Source organism: Peromyscus californicus, unplaced genomic scaffold (genome assembly GCF_007827085.1).
Source record: "Peromyscus californicus insignis strain IS unplaced genomic scaffold, ASM782708v3 Scaffold_4__1_contigs__length_199733344, whole genome shotgun sequence".
In the NCBI taxonomy this organism is placed as follows: Eukaryota; Metazoa; Chordata; class Mammalia; order Rodentia; family Cricetidae; genus Peromyscus; species Peromyscus californicus.
Genome location: NW_026294562.1, coordinates 103,381,798 through 103,398,602, shown reverse-complemented (window position 1 = coordinate 103,398,602; position 16,805 = coordinate 103,381,798). Strand labels below are relative to the sequence as shown.

Below are 16,805 nucleotides of genomic sequence, written 5' to 3'. Positions count from 1 at the left end.
TGTGGAAAAGGCCATTTGCTTCCAGACTCTTGCTCAGTGTCTGTGGTGCAGCAAGGGTGATGTGGTCAGAGTTACTGTGTGCTAGGCCCTAGCTGTGCCAGGCTTCCATAGGTACATACCCAGCACACTGCTGCCCCTCCCCCCAGTCCCCTGGGAGGTACACACGTCCTAACAAATGGAAAACCTGAGCCTCAGAGCAGCTGTGTGGGTGCCCGGGTTGCCACAGCAACTCCACAAATGAGCCAGGGTGAGAAGCAGACCTCCCAGCAGGGACGACTACCCACTGGCTGGGGAGGGGTCATCAGTGGGACCCTAGCTCCGCCCTCACCACCCTTTCCTTTTCAGCTGGCTCCAGAACACACCCTGATGTCCTTCCGGAAGGCCCTGGAGCAGAAGCTGTATGGGTTGCAAGCTGACGTCAGCATCAGGTTGGCATGGGGGAGGAGGGCAGTGGCAGCTCCCCACTCCCTAGCATCTGCATTTGGGTCTCTGGGTAAAACCTCCGGACCCTGCCTTAGCGGTGGGAGGGTGGAGGCTTGGATGGTCCACAACAGGCCAGGCACCCTTTCAGTGCAAATGAGGTTTGTGCCAGACTCCAGAATGTAAAGAACAGACTCCTGGGCGGGTAGGGTTTGGGTGTGGGGACCTGGAGCCCTGCCACTGACACATTAGAAAGAGAATTAGATCCGTGTTTCTCCGCTGGGTGAATGCAAACACTTGGCTAAGTGAAGCGAGCAAGTTACAGAGAATACAATGACAGTGCTGGATATGAGACCGTACAGAAGCCAGGAGGTGGTGGCCACACCTTTAATCCCAGCACTCGGGAGACAGAGGCAGGTGGATCTCTGCGAGTTCGAGGCCAGCCTGGTCTACAGAGGGAGTTCCAGGACAGCCAGAGCTACATGGAGAAACCCTGTCTCAAAAAAAAAAAAAACAAAAAAAACAAAAAAAAACAAAAAAAAACAAAACAAAAAAAACAAAAAAAAAACAAAGCAAAACAAGACCATACAGAAGTGATGTGCACATTTCCATCTATAGATCAGCATATGTGTTAGTATAAGTGATGGAGAAACCCACACCGACCTATCTCCTCACCCCCGGGCAGAGGAGAAGGCAGGGCCACCAAATACTATTCCATGGGGTGTGCAATGAACAGTTACACCGTGCGTGTGAGGTTACCACTCCCAGTGTGGACAGCATGGATTAGACACACCATACCTCTCTGGCAGGAGTTGATAAAATGCCTTGAGGAGCAGGAAGCATGGCGCCCTTTACTTTTTCACACTATGGCGCTCTGTGAACCGTGGCCAGCCCTAGCGGGATGAGAAGGATGAGGGAAGTAGGCGGATTTTGTCAGAGGGACTTGTGCTGGCACTGTTATCAATATGGCATCTCAAGGACTTGGTTTATGGCCAGGTCCCACCACTTAGTGGCCGTAGACCTTGACATAAGTGCTTCCTGCTTAACCTCACTTCCCCCCATTATCACCTAACGTTGCTAAGTGACAGAACTCACTTTCCCCAGCCCTCCCCTCCTCAGCTGTCTTCCGCACTTGACCTTCGTAGAGTCAAAGGACTTGTCCCTGGAGCCCTTTGAGGTCCCCACCGGCCCAGGATGCTCTCCATGTGTAGGTGGGGAGTCTGTAGCTGAGATGGGAACAGAAGAGCTGTGTCCTCTGAGGGTGGGGAGAAGGGAGGGTGGTGACTGGGGGCAGGTGATAGCCCTGAGTGGGTGGTGACAGTGACCCTCTCCTGCAGCCTGGACGGCGTGCCCTTTCTCATGCATGACACCACCCTGAGGCGGACCACCAATGTGGAGCAGATGTTTCCAGAGCTCGCCCGCAGGCCTGCGGCCATGCTCAACTGGACTGTCCTGCAGAGGCTCAACGCTGGCCAGTGGTTCCTCAAGGTCTGCCTATACCTGGGCCTGCCATAGGCTTGGGAGACATGGAAGGCTCCTAAAGAAGGAGGCAGGTGCCCATCAGCTCAGAGGACCCTAGCCAGCGACCTTCTGTGGACTCTGGCATCCAAACCCTGGAGCTATCACTGCTTGTTAAGGGGTCTCTGGTCTGTTGGCTTTCCCTCTCAAGGATACTGATCCTTAATAGGCTTGTTGAAGCTGTAGCCCTAAGACCGAGGATGTAGTTCACTTGGAGTGCTTGCCTAGCATGTGCTAAGCCCTGGGTTCAATCCCTAGCACCTCATAAACTTGGTAGAGTAGCGTCATCTCAGCACAAAGAGGATCAGGAGTTCAGGGTCATCCTTGGCTACGTAATGGACTCAAGGCCACACTGGACTGGCTCCAAGCAAAGGGTTCTCTTGGGAAGCAGGTGGGGACCATTGAGGTGAAGGTTAGGTCCCTAACTGGGCCACAGCCATCAACTGCCAATACACCAGCAGTCACTGGCTGCCCTGGGTCTCCATGCTCTATTGCCAGGGAGGTGCTTGAAAGCTGGTGATAGCCGTGTATGTCCCTGTCTCTGCCAGACTGACCCCTTCTGGACAGCCAGCTCCCTGTCACCCTCAGATGTCAGGGAGGTCCAGAACCAGTCCATCTGCAGCCTGGCAGAGCTCCTGGAGCTAGCCAAAGGTAATGCCACACTGCTGCTCAACCTTCGAGACCCGCCCCGTGATCATCCTTACCGTGGCAGCTTCCTCAACGTCACGCTGGAGGCCCTGCTGCATTCAGGCTTCCCACAGCACCAGGTGAAGCCCTGTTGGTGACCCTGGCTTAGCCCCTTGCACCACCATAGACTCACCTGTCCCCTCTCCACACTTCACCACACTTCAGCTTCCCCGTTTGGACAACAGGGCTGTGTGCGCCTTATGTTCCTGACTGCTCCGTTCTGGGGCCAGGAAAGAGTCCAATAAGTGCTTTCGATCTCTCAGAGGAGAGTGGGCACCTGTGTTCCCTGGTTACTTCAGTGGAACGAGACCCAAATCACCGTGGTGTGACACTTTGGGAACCTGAAGCCACTCTGTGACACACAGTTCTGTAGATGCTCAGAGGTGGGGAGGGTGGGGTTGCCCATCTTGTCTTGACCAGGGAAGCTGCCCGAGTTGTTCACTATGGGCTCCATTATGGTGGACGGGCCTCTTTTTGACCCTCGAAGGGTCTAGTAGGGCCAGAGCCCTCACCCCAAATCTGGAGATGAGAAGCCTGACCACCCTGGCTCCTGCCGGCAGGTCATGTGGCTGCCTAACAGGCAGAGGCCTCTAGTACGGAAGATGGCTCCTGGCTTCCAGCAAACATCTGGATCTAAAGAAGCCATTGCCAGCCTACGGAGAGGTCACATCCAGAAGCTGAACCTTCGCTACACTCAGGTGTCTCACCAGGAGCTCAGGTGCCTGCCCTGTGCCACCCCACGTGCCCCTGAAGGAGGGAGGGAGGGACTGTGTATCCCCAGTTTAACCCTCCACCTATGACATGTGGGCACAGGGCAGAACACACAGGGAGCTTGGGCACACAGGGTTTGGATGTGAGACCGGAAGCACTGGGCAGAGCGGGGCTTGTCCTGTGAGCATGGACGCAGACATGCCTTCCTCCTGGGGTGGCTGTGAGGGTGACAGTCTATCGGGGTGCTCCTCCAGCTTCAAGCAGCAGAGCACCTAGAGACAGCTGACCAGCCTCTGTCCCCTGCCCAGGGACTATGCATCCTGGAACCTGAGTGTAAACCTCTACACTGTCAATGCACCCTGGCTCTTCTCGCTGCTGTGGTGTGCCGGGGTTCCATCTGTCACTTCTGACAACTCCCATACCCTTTCTCGGGTGCCTTCTCCACTCTGGATCATGGTAAGTTGGAGACTGTGGGGCCTGAGGGCATCTAGGGCTATCAGTCACCTGCCAGGGCTCCCCCTGGGGAGAACCTGGGATGGTGGCATCCATGGTATGGGGGGGGGCTATAGGCTAAGGCAGAATGGGATTGTCACAGCTTCTGAGGTCTGTACTGAAGTGCTGGGGACCCTGGGTCTGACTCATGGAAAGATCACATTGCCTAGCAACCAACACTCAAGAAACTGACAGTTCCCTGGGTTGTGGGCCACTTGTTAGATTTGGTTTTAAAAGAAAGTTGTTCCAAAAAGAGGCTGGGGACAGCACAGGTCTACTTGGAGGACCATGAGGAGTGTGTGGAGGTCAGTCATGGAGCACCTGAGACCAGCTGAGCTCCCGCCCCTGCCCCTGAGGGAACCCCATGTCCCTGAGGACACAAAGACAGGGAAAGCGCCCCATTGCTAAGGGCAGCAGTGTTGGCAAGTCAGAGCTAAGCTACAGGTGGTTTCAGGAGAGAGGTGTGGCCAAGGCCAGAAGAGAACTTCGGTGGTGGACAGGAAGCTATGGAGGTCTGGGCCGTGAGCTTCAGACCGATGCAGCTCATCAGGCCCCTGCCAAGCCTGAAAGAGCCACTTTCCAGTTGTAGTCCTTAAATGCCCCCAACACTCCTCGAAAGTGACATGAACTAACAGGCAGGCAGCAGAAGGGTGCAGGCCCCACGGAGCTGATGGGGTCCCCCATTTGTCTGAGGTTGAAGGTGCTGAGGCTGTACATATGGGGCTTTGTTTTCCCCAGGCCCTGTGATCAATGTCCTCTTGCCCCATACCTATTTGTAGGGTCATATATCCATCTGCCAGGCACGTGGCACCTTACATGCCAATGAAGGACCCATCTTGTGTCATTTGGCTCTTGCTTTGAGCTCCTGTAAACTTACACACACTTGAGACTCCACACACCACTTCTACCCTGAAATACACACACACACACACACACACACACACACGCACGCACGCACGCACGCATGCACACACACACCTTAGTCCAACATGCCCGAGTCCACTCTTACAAAATAAAATATTAAGGCACCTCAAGCTCCTCCCCTGCCTTTCCTCATTAGTCTAATGTAAGAGGTCCCGCAGTCTATGGCCCCTTGGTCTAGATGAGCCATGACTGTAAGCTGGTCTTGGGTCTTTTCTCCACAGCCCCCAGACGAGTACTGCCTCATGTGGGTCACTGCCGACCTGATCTCCTTCAGCCTCATCATCGGCATCTTCGTGCTCCAGAAGTGAGTAGACCCCAACGTGTCCATAACCAGCCTACCCTCAGCAGGCCCAGGCCCCACCCTCAGCAGAAGCTGGATGGCCTCTAGAATGAGCACCCAGCTCGGGGCTCAGAGCCAAACCTTGCCCTGATCTGCTGTGTGCTATCTGGTGGACGCTGCCCGCTCCGTCTGCCCACTGTCAGCCAGGGCATGGGTTCACTCCTGGGAGAACCGAGGGTTACTCTGCCAGCTGAAACCTCCATGCCCCTTAAGACAGCTGGCATATGGTTGCCATGGGTGGAATGGGTGGTCCGGGGAGGGGAAGATGTTGGGCCAGCCTGGGGCCCTAGGCAACCAGGAACCAAGGGGCTGGGGTTGGCTCTTGACTGACGTTCTCTCTCTGTCCCATCCTGCTCTGATGGCGCATGTCCCTCCTCTCTCCCCTCCCCCTCTCTGCTGCACTCTGGCCTCTCACAGCTATCACTTGATCAGGTAATTCTGGTGTGTTCCCTCCTGCTCCTCTTCCCCCTTCTGGCCACTCCCTTTCCAGGTCTGTCTGAAAAGCTGCTGTTCACCAAGTGCTGAGCCTGGGTCACCTTGCCCGTCTCTGCCTGCAGCACTGGCCCTTCTCCACCCTCCCACCCCACCCTCCTTTCCGCTCTTTCCTTTTCTTTTCCTTTTTCCTTTGAGACGAGCTCTCACTACATAGCCCAGGCTGTCCTCCGACTTTCAATCCTCCTGCCTCAGCCCCCTGCGTGCTGGGATTGATTCTTCCGGTCTGGCCGTGGGTGCTGTACTTTTTGGGTCCCTGCTGCAGTTTTTGCAGGTGGGGACCAGCGTTTCCTTGGTAGGTGCTGACCCAGCTTCCCTCAGCACCAGAGTGTCTCCCCTGGGGACAGGGCCCTCACATCCCCAAGTCCAGCACTCAGGGGGCCCTTTGCCACCTGCCCCGCGCGAAGTCCCATTTCTGTTTCTCTCCTGCTCCGTTGGCTTCTGTCTCTCGGGACTTCCTTTCCAGTGGTCCGTGCTGTTTCTCTGTATCTCTCCCCTCACCTTTTCTTTTTCACTGTCTATGACCCACACCCTCACTCCTTTCTCCTTCCCCCGGGGAGACACACACCCCCCCCCCCCAGTGGCTTTCCTGCCCCGGATGTGCCTGGCTGTAGAGACCCTGGCCTGATATTTTCCCCATTGGATTCTAACATTAGTTGCTAAGGTGAGACCTAGGTATTAGGGATGGTCAGGTGTCTTAGGACCTGCTGGGTCAGGCAGCTTTGCTGAACAGCTTCTAGGCCAGGGTCCAGGACTGAGCTCTGGAAAGGAAGTTCAGCTTGTATAACTAACTTCTTTCCACCTGCAGAGTCCACATGGTGCTGCCTGGTGTGGTCCTGAGCCCACCAGACGTAGCCCGGGCAGAGTCATTGTCTCCTGAGGGAATAGGCAGAGGGAGAAGAGGGGACCTGGGAGATGAAGCAAGGGGAAGATAATTTCTCTGTGGGCCTTGTTCTTTCATTCATTGATTCAACAAACACTTGCCCAACACCGCAACTCGCCAGGCATTGAGGCTGGCACTGGGGGCCTGACAAGGAGCCAGAGGAACATGCCCTGGCCACAAGGATTGGCAAGGCAACCGGCCCAGCCCAGGCACAGTGCCTTCCCCTCCTGCCTCCTGCTTCCCCCGTTTGCTCTGTCCCACCACCCTGTCTGTCCATTTCTGCTGTGCTAGCCCCATCTAGAAACCCACAGTGAGTTTCATATGGAGTCTTCACTGCCTCCAACCACCCATCAGGGGCCCATCTCCTGGGGAATCCGGGGTGCTTATTTCTCATCAGATAACTCCATACCAAGTTCCTCTAACATCCTTGTCTGGGGACCTGTGAGGGCCAGTCCTAAACAAAACAAACCTCACTGTCACTGTCCTCTTTGGCCCCTTCTGGCTTTCCTCAGCCCATTGCATTGGCGGGTTTACAGGAGGGGGCTTCCTCAGGCTGGGGTGTCCATAAAGCAGGTTGTCAGTCACATCTGCTGAGCTCCTCCCCATCCTCGACTGTCCCATCCAAAGACAGCTAGGACATAACTAATAAAACTGCCTATCTGGGCCAGCGCTGCTGATAAATGAGGGGGGAGAAAGAGGCAGGAGAGCCTTGGCTGGGAATCAGTAGACTGCCCCTCTCTGAGCCTCAGTTTACCCATTTATGCTGTGACTCTCAGGCCACATCAGGAGAGGCTCTGGAAATAGGCAGGGTGTCTGCTCCAGGGAAGCTAGGGAAGGACCTGATGCCCATGGGGCCGTCTCTGCAGGTGGCGTCTGGGTGGCATCCGGAGCTACAACCCAGAGCAGATCATGCTGAGTGCCGCCGTACGCCGGACCAGCCGGGACGTCAGCATCATGAAAGAGAAGCTCATCTTCTCAGGTGACAGCCTGCATGGACCCTGGATTAGGGGGTGCACATGTAACACAGCAGGACAGTTGGACATAACCTCTTTTCAGGTTCACACCCGTGCACATACTGAGGGATAGAAACACATGTATCTCCACATCAGACAACCCCAGATCCAGGGGCTCAGTGTCAGCCTTCGGTGGGGAAACAAAGGTGACAAGCTGGGGTAGGGGGTGGGGTGTCTGTTTGAAGGTCCTACACCTTTCCTTGGTTCACACATGACTCCGCTAAGTGACGACTATGCTCTGTCCACTGCCAGTCCCTGCTGATGTTCCCAATCTGATGAAGGCAGCTGTAAAGACATGGGCAAAACGAGGTGTCACTGTAGCTCTTGTGAGAAGAGCCAAGGCAGAAAGTGTGCTCAGAGCTCCCTGGGGTGGCAAGGGAGGTTTGGGGTGGTGACATAGCTGGGGTGTGGAGGAGGACCAGAGGTGCCTGTGTAGTGGGATGCTCAGACACAAAAAAGGAGGCTCCCGGGGGAACGGGTATGCTCCCAAGGCTGCGCTGCTTGTCCAGGCACAAACAGCCAAGCAGCATTCCACAGAGCCGCTTTCCAGAACCTCGGCTCTGTCCAGCTCTGCCAACATTAGGACACAGGTGTCCTGGAGGGGCTCTGCTCAGGCCCCCACCCTTGCGGGCTGTGATGGGGGCTGGATGAACCAGGCTGGCTTGAAATAGGAGACCCCAACCCAGTCTGAGGAATCAAGGAGGTGGCTGGTAGACCAACATACCAGAGATGGGGAGACCTGAGCCAGATTTTAGGAAAAAGAGGGATTTCTGGGGAGGGAAGTCACTCAACAGAGAGAAGCCTGTGTGTCCAAATGCCTGGAGGAAAGTAAACATGGAGTAACAAGGCACCTAAGGGTGCCACGGTTTTCTGCAGCAGGATGTTGGGGGTGGGGGGGCTGCAGAGGACTAAGGGCCCAGGAGGGACCAAGGGGCCCCTGAACACCAGGCTCAGTGCCCACAGGATCAGTACTAACTGGATCCACTGGTTACAGCTGCCTCTAAGTGCCTTCCTCTCCTCTTGTCTCCCTGTCCTCAGAGCCCACCTCCCCCACTCACACTCTGTCTCCTCCGGTCCAACAGAGATCAGTGATGGTGTGGAGGTCTCTGACGAGCTCTCCGTGTGTTCAGACAGCAGTTACGACACCTATGCCAACAGCACAGCCACTCCCGTGGGCCCTCGAGGTGGTGGCAGCCGTGCCAAGACCCTCACAGACCGGGGTGGGCATTAGCTGAAGATCTGTCTGCCCAACTTGTACCGAAGGTAGAATCCTGAAGAGCAGAGCTGGCAGAAACCGCACCTGGAGCGCCCTGGGGGCTGGTTCCGCAGCCTGCTTGGATGCTCCCAGCTCCCCGGTCAGTTCCAGCCTCTCTTGCGGGTGGCGCCCTCTCCACTGAGGCTCAGCTGGGCCAGGACTCTAGCCTCTCAGATGCCCCTGCAGGCCTGGGGCTTTTCATCCAGGAAGGGAGGGCCTGGTCTCCTGGTTCACGCTCAAGGCCATCCTTAGCCTCCCAGCCTGGAAGGCTGGTGAGTCACTGAGCTGGGCCACGTGCCCCCTGGAAGTGGAGAACGTGGATGCTTCCCTGCGCCCCACTCCTGTCTATTTCTGTCTGTGCTGTGAGATGACTGTTCTCATCCTGCCTTGAGGACATTGGCTGGGCCTCACCCCTGCTGGGCCTCACCCCTGCTGGCAGCTCCACTTTCTGCTCCCATCTCAAAGCACAAGGAAGTTCATCTCAGGAGGAAAACCAGTGGCTATGGTGGAGACGCGTCCCTCCCAACCAGCTTCCCTCCACCACTGTCGCTGAGAACAAGCTAAAGATGGCCAGAATCACAGGCTGCGGCTGTTCTGCCTCACACCCAACTGTCCAACAGGGCTCTGGGCAGAAGTAGCCTTGAAGACCAGATAATCAACAGACTGATATGACCTTGGGTTCCCACAGCCTGGCCACAGGGCTGTGGGCTACCTGGGCAAAGTGCTCTGGGCTCCGTCAAGCACGGGTGTCTGGCCAAAGATGCCTGCAGGAAAGGGACCCTAAGGGCTAGGACAATTAAAGCTGCCATCTCAACGTGTGGTGTCTCTGAACTGTCAGTGGCAATCTGGGGATACATCATGTGAATCTGGGGTTGTGGGCTGGCCCCTGGGTTTGAGGAAGAGCCACTTCACAAACGAAAGTGAAAATGACTATCTGAGCTCTTCCCTTGGTCAGCCATGATGCCTAGGCTTCAGGAGCCCTGAATTGCGAAACCAATAAACGCCCTTTCATTGGGGATGGGGTGTGAAACATTGCAAAGTGACCACCCAAGGCCACGTAGCCTTGAACAAGTCCATATCCTTGAGAAATCCATATCCACACCCTGAACGCTCATGCTTAAAAATGTCTTGCTAGAGTGTGGTGGCGCATGCCTTTAAAAATACCTTTTTAAATTTAAAAAAAAATATTCGTGTGTATGTATACATGCCACTTGTATGTGGGCACCCTCAGAGTCCAGAAGACAGTGTTGGCTCTCCTGGATCTGGAGGTACAAGCTGTTGTGAGCCACTTGATATGGGTGCTAGGAACCAAGCTTGGGTCCTCTGGAAGAGCAGCCAGTGCTCTTAACCTTATTGACCCATCTCTCCAGCCCCCAAAATGTCTTCCTGAAAAATAAACTTCAGTGGGCTGAAGAGATGGCTCAGTGGTTAAGAGCACTGGCTATTCCTCCAGAGGAGCAGGTTTCAATACCCAACCCCCACAGGGTGGCTCACAGCTGTCTGTAACTGGCCTCCACTGCACACATGTGGTCCAGACACACATAGAGGTGAAACACCCATATACATATAATAATTTATCTTTTGAGGCAGGGACTCTCTATGCATCCCTGGCTGTCCTGGAATTCACTATGTAGACCAGGCTAGCCTTGAACTGCCTTCCTCTGACTCCCTAGTGCTGGGATAAAAGGTGTGCTCCACCATACCTGGCTCAAACAAAACAAAACTAAAAACCAAAAGAGAAAACGCCAGCTCTGCTGAGAGTAAGGGGGTGGGAGGGCATGACCTCACATTCAGCCTGGGAGGGCAGGGCCTTTTGTAACCAGCTGGGAATGGCATGGCAGGGTGGAGATTCTGGATCTGAGACAGGCTGTAGAGTGGGGTTAGCAGGTCCTTCAAGGTGGCATGGAGGTATCTGAGCTCCTGGACGTGGAGAACACGCCCCGAGTGCAGAGATGCCTCTTGCCTTAGTGGCTGTGGGTCTGGCTGAGGCAGGCTGGCACCCTCTGCCCAGCATGAGAAGCAGGCCCTACTCTGAAAGTCAACACAGCACTGGGAACACTGTTGCCGTGTCCCCTCCCACCTCACAGTCTTCGGGACTCTGCCTTCTGCCCTCTGTGGGAAAGATCAGCCGTAGAAACAGGGAAGGTCCTTAATTCTCGAGGCTCCCACTGAGTCTGCATGGTCTCGAGTGCATCCTGAATGGAAGAAGGAAGGTTGAACTCCTGCACCATCCTGCACTAGGTCAGTGGTTCTCAACCTGTGGGTCCCAACCCCTATGATGGTCAAATGACCCTTTCACAGAAGTCACCTAAGACCACCAGAAAACACAGATATTTACATTATGATTCATAACAGTAGCAAAATTACAGTTATGAAGTAGTAACGAAAGTAATTTTATAGTTGGTGGTCACCACAACATGAGGGACTGTATTAAAGGGTCGCAGTATTAGGAAGGTTGAGAATCACTGCATTAGGTAAATGCCATGCCACTTAGGGGACCAGGTACTGTCTTATTTCCAAATGTGGAGTGTTCTAGGTAGAATTCTTGCTATAAGAAGATTCTGTCACCTTCTAGGAAGAAAGGAAATGATCCCCTTCCATATTCGGACCCTTCAGTAGGCCCCCTGTTAACCTCTCTACACAGCCCCTTCCTTGGGAATCTGGAAGGATTTACCCACTGTTTCCCTCACCACTGAACATCTAGCAAGATCTTCGCTTTCTGGGGCAGAGATCGTCTCCTGCCTGCCTGTCCCTGGACACAGACAGAACACAACCAGATCTGCCAGGTTGGGAAGGGCGCACTGTCCTACCCACATGACTCAATGACCACTGTCCAGCCTGTGGAAACCTATTCCTAAACAATGACACTTTCATGGAATCCTCTCCCTGTCCATCCAGTCAACTCCCCTGGGCTCACAGGCCAAGGTGTTCAAAGCTCCTGGCCATCCTGATGAGCCTTGAGACACCTTGCAATCACAGGAAGAGGGGTAAAAAAGTGTAGAGCCTGGGGTCCTATTCAGAATCTCAGGTTGCACCCCACCATCACCAGAGCCTGCTGCGGTAACCCTCCCCGGCCCGAGGACAGTCAGGCCACTTCCCTGTCCACCAAGCAGTGACTAGCAGGCCTGTCTCCATCCTTCACTGGGCCTTCAGCTCACGTTGCACCCTGGCTTCTCCTCCCTAACTTAGGGGTTGCTGAAAACCCCACCTTGTTGAAGCCCTCCAGTAGCTCCCTTGGCTACAGAAGACACCTCACTGCCCACTTTACAGAGAAACAAAAGGGCCTTTTCACATTCCGGCCACTCCCTGTGCATCCCTGCTCCCGCTCCTCTAGTGTCCTCTAGCTCATACGACCCCCTATCTCCTGCAACCCATCTGTGAACCCTCAGCCCCTCCCCAAGTATAAAGGTCCCCAAGCCACTTACATCCTTTTAAATTTCTTACTATGTGTGTATGTTTTTGTATGTCACAGTACAGCTGTAGAAGTCAGAGGGCAGCTTGTGGGAGTCAGTCCTTCCTTCCACCATGTAGGTCTGTCCTAGTGTGTTTATCTGTTGTGCTGATAAACGCTATGACCAAAAGGAATGTGAGGGAAGGATCTGTTTTAGCTTACAGGTCATAGTCCATTGTCAAGGGAAGCCAGGGCAGGAGTACAAGGCAGGAATTGAAGCAGAGAGCATGGAGGAACACTTGCTCACTGGCTTGCTTCCCTCTGGCTTGCGCAGATACCTTTCTTATGAATCCCAGGACCACCTGTCTAGGATGGCACTGCCCATCATAGGTTGGATCTTCCTACATCAATTAGCAATTGAGAAAAGACTTCACAGGGCCGGGCAGCGGTGGTGCACGCCTTCAATCTCAGCACTCAGGGGAGGCAGAGCCAGGCAGATCTCTGTGAGTTCCAGGTCAGCCTGGTCTACAGAGTGAGTTCCTGGACAGGCACCAATACGACACAGAGAAACCCTGTCTCAAAAAACCAAAAAGAAGAAGAAGAAAAGACTTCACAGACATGTCCACAGACCAGTCTCACGAGGCAGTTCTTCAGTTGAGGTTCCATTTTCCCAAGCGACTCTGGGTTTGTGTCAGGTTGACAACTGAAACCGTGACAGGGTCCCAGAGATTGATCTGAGGCTATCAGATTTGGCAGCAAGTGCCGTCACCTGCTAAGCCATCTCCCTGGCCCCGTCAACACCCTTTCATGCCTACATAGAAAAGCCCTCTCCTCCCCCAGTACAAGAGCAGTTAACCATTTCCTGTTTGGTTTTTTTATTTATTATCTATACAGTGTTCTGCCTGCATGTGTGCCTGTGTGCCAGAAGAGGGCGCCAGATCTCATTACAGATGGTTGTGAGCCACCATGTGGTTGCTGGGAATTGAACTCAGGACCTCTGAAAGAGCAGCCAGTGCTCTTGACCTCTGAGCCATCTCTCCGGCCCCTTAGTTACTTTTCTATTCCTGTGATAAAACACCAGGACCAAAAGCAACTTGGAGAGGAAAGGTTTATTCCATCTTACAGCTCTCAGGTCACTGAAGGAAGTCAGGGCAGCAACTCAAGGCAGGAACCAAGAGGCAGGAACTGAAGCAGGGACCATGGAGGAACAATGCTTACTGGCTTGCTCCTCCTGGTTTGCTCAGCTTGATTTATTATACAATTCAAGACCACCTGCCCCCTGTGGGATGGGCCCTCCCACATCACTCACCAATCAAGAAAATGCACAGCTGCCACCACCTTGGGGGCTCATAGGGGTGGCTGTGCTGTTGACACAGGTGTTGTAACTAATTGGCAATAGACCGTTAGGCGAGGACATTCTTTCAATTGAGTGTCTCTCTTCCCAAATGATTCTAACTTGTGTCAGGTTGACATAAAACTAGTCAGCACAAGCTGGGGAGATGGCTCAGGGGTTAAGAGCACTGGTTGCTCTTCCAAAGGACCCAGGTTCAATTCCCAGCATGGCAGCTCACAGTCTGTAACTCCAATTCTAAGGGATCTGACACCCTCATACAGACATACATTGCAAGCAAAACACCAGTACATTAAAAATAAATAAATTTTTTTCTTTTTTCTTTTTTTCCCGGAGCTGAGGACCGAACCCAGGGCCTTGCGCTTGCTAGGCCAAGCGCTCTACCACTGAGCTAAATCCCCAACCCCCAAAATAAATAAATTTAATTTAAAAAGGGACCTAGTCAGGGTCCATAGACAAACGTCCTCCAGGCTTCAGAGTACAAGCTTGGCCAAACTCTCTTGCATTAGTTAGATGTTTATCACTGAAACAAGACACCAGAGAAAAACAGCTTAATAAGAGGAAAGATTTACTTGGCTCATGGTTTCAGAGGTTTCAATACTTGGTCACTAACTATTTATGGCCTGTGCATGGTGAGGTAGAACACCACAGTGGCAGGGAGCATGTGGCAGAACAAAATAGTGGACAGGAGGCAGAGAGCAAGGAAAAGCAGGGCCACCTAACCAGACCCCAACTCCCACTCTCCTCCACATCACAACAATAGCATCAAATAGTTAATCCATTAATGGACGAATACAATAAGAAGACCCTCAATGACTTCTCCATTGCACCACCAGCCCAGGGACCAAGCTCCCAACACGTGGAGCTTTTAAAAAAAAATTATTTTTTGAGACACGGTCTCATTATGTAGCCTTGGCTATCCCAGAATTCACTCTGTAGACCAGGCTGTCCCAGAACTCACAGAGATCTTCTTGCCTGTGCCTCCTGAGCATTAGGATTAAAGGAGTGCCCCACTGCGACTGGCTTAGATGTTTTTAAATTACATTTTGTTTGTTTTGTATGTGCGAATGTGTGTGTGTGCGAGGGCACCTGGGTGCTACAGCATGTGTGTGAGCAGGTTCTCGCCTCCCACCTTGCGGACCTCAGATCCTTGGGCACAGAAGCAGGTGCTGTTACCTGCTGACTGCTGAGGCATCTTACCGGCCCCATGTGAAGTCTGTTAGAGGACACTTTATACTCACACCAAACCATACCTCCCATCTTCCACAATCTCTAGGCCTACCTGAGCCTGGCAGGATGGGACTCTGACACACACACGGGGCAGAGCAGGAGTCACCCTTACCCTCCTTCTGGTGAGAAGAGCCAGGCTGAGTGGCAGGCAAGGCTGGAGTGAGAGAGTTGTCCAGTGCCCGTGGTGGTGTGCTCACAGAACAGGACAGGCTCCGAACAAGGCCATCTCCTCCCCAGATTGCTGTGCTCTTCTGTGACAGTCCTCCACAGAGGCAGCAAATGGTCACGTCCAAATCCACTTCCTCTGGCTTCAGGAAGCCAAGTGGACCCAGGCTGTCCCGTTCTCTTTTCCATCCAATTCCATCTGCTCAGTGCCGACATGTCCTTCCCACTGTGCCCTCTCCAGGAGGCCCACACTCCTCCAGGCACACACCGCAGTCACAGGACCACATACACCTAACACGCAGAGCACAGAGAGATCCTTGTCACATACATGTGAGCCCGTGTCCATACAGACACATGCAATACTAATCTCTCATAGACACAAGCCCCTGGCATGCAAATGAACAGTCACAGATACAATGGGTTCTGCAAAAATCTACAATGACAGGTGTGCTGTGAGGCAGGAACAGACACATGGTAGTCACAAAGAGCCAGGCAGGAAACCTGGATCCATTGTTGTGGCAGCCACATTCTTGGTTACATCCAAAGTCATGTAGTCATATGTCCACATAGCCCAAGCACCCCAGTACCACACAGTCACTGTGTTCCATGCACTCACACACATACAGGTTCTAGAACACTACATGCTGACAACCACCCCATCTACCTGAGGCAGACACCCCATACACATACCACACACAGTCACCCCCAGTCCTCGAAACACCACAGCCCAGCACTGCACAAGCAATCCGTCCCATGCTTATCCACACCCCTCCCTCCCAAGACGGGTCCAAGAGCGGAACAAAAGCCCAGTGCCCATTCCTACCAGCTCCCTCTCCTCCCCTCCCCCCTGGCGTCCAGTCCCTTTGTCCTCCCGCAGCTGAGCCCAAGTGGGAGCCTAGGCAAAAACGAGAGTAAAATCAAGAGCTCAGGCTGCTAGGCAAGCGGGCAAGCCGGCTAGCGGCAGGCACAGACTGGAGCGGTCTCTGCCACAGCAGCAGTAGCGGAGTCCCTGGAAGAGGGCGTGGCCAGGTAAGCACCAAGTACCTGGAGGCAGGGTTTGGGAAGCCTGGCTAGATGACTGTCTTGCTGTGGAAAGTGTCTATCCAAAGTGTGAGTGGGGGGGGGTGTTGTTGTGCATGGGGGTGGAAGTGGGAGGGGTAGCAGGATAGTGGAGTGCTGAGCCAGTTTCCACTGGCTGAGTCTCAGCCCATGAGCCGGCTTAGACTCTGTGAGATGGGAGAAGGCTGATGGAGCCCTAGGTGGGAATCCCTACCTTCCCATGTGTCCTTGGACCCTCCAGATGGTGGGACTCCACGATGGAAACTGGGTCTCCCATCACCGTGTGCCCATAGTTCCCTGAGCCTAGAGCAGTAGGTGGCAGTAGAATTAAGTATTGGCAAAGTTCCTAGGAGGTGAACTTAAGGACCATGACAATAGCAGAGGGCTTGTCCTGAGACTGCCTGCCTTCTTAAGTCTCAGCCTAGAGGGTAGCTGTGTCCTAGGCTAGCTAAGGATAGCCCTACTGCACTCTGATGACCTGTCTCACTGGATCCCTGGTTGTTCCTAGAGGACGCGCACGCACACGCACACGCACACACACACACACACGGGCAAGTCCTGCGGAGGGGCTAGACTTAACAGCCTGGTGCATGGTGGGCTTGGGCTGGTCACCTCTACCTGGGCAACAGTCCTTGTCCATCAGGGGCTTAGTTCTTGTGACCCTGAGGCAGTGGATCCACTACTCAGCAGGATCCTGCATAAGCTATGAAAGCCAGGCTGATCTGCCCTCCAGCACTAGATGAGAGAATAGAGGTTGGAAGGCACCTGCAGAGGCAGGGCTGAGCCTCCTCGGAGTAAGTTCCCACGGGAAGGAGAGCACTGCCTATCTCCAGACCATGCCAAGTGTTGGCTGCGCGTTCTTAAGGACCAAATC

General features: G+C 53.9%; 1 protein-coding gene across 3 annotated transcripts in view; it reads left to right on the top strand.

The window, feature by feature from the left end:
• Gdpd5 (glycerophosphodiester phosphodiesterase domain containing 5) overlaps nt 1-9,549 on the top strand; it is an 82,630-nt gene extending 73,081 nt beyond the window's left edge. For 2 of the 3 annotated variants that reach the window (XM_052760595.1, XM_052760593.1), the window contains 9 exons: nt 346-428; nt 1,758-1,908; nt 2,487-2,705; nt 3,186-3,343; nt 3,645-3,792; nt 4,974-5,056; nt 5,510-5,524; nt 7,334-7,446; nt 8,563-9,549. In XM_052760595.1, the coding sequence (XP_052616555.1) occupies nt 346-428; nt 1,758-1,908; nt 2,487-2,705; nt 3,186-3,343; nt 3,645-3,792; nt 4,974-5,056; nt 5,510-5,524; nt 7,334-7,446; nt 8,563-8,711 (1,119 nt within the window). In that variant the 3' untranslated portion in view covers nt 8,712-9,549. The remainder of the gene's footprint in view (nt 1-345; nt 429-1,757; nt 1,909-2,486; nt 2,706-3,185; nt 3,344-3,644; nt 3,793-4,973; nt 5,057-5,509; nt 5,525-7,333; nt 7,447-8,562) is intronic. The other variant, XM_052760594.1, reaches the window with a different exon arrangement.
• The last annotated feature ends 7,256 nt before the right edge of the window (nt 9,550-16,805 follow it).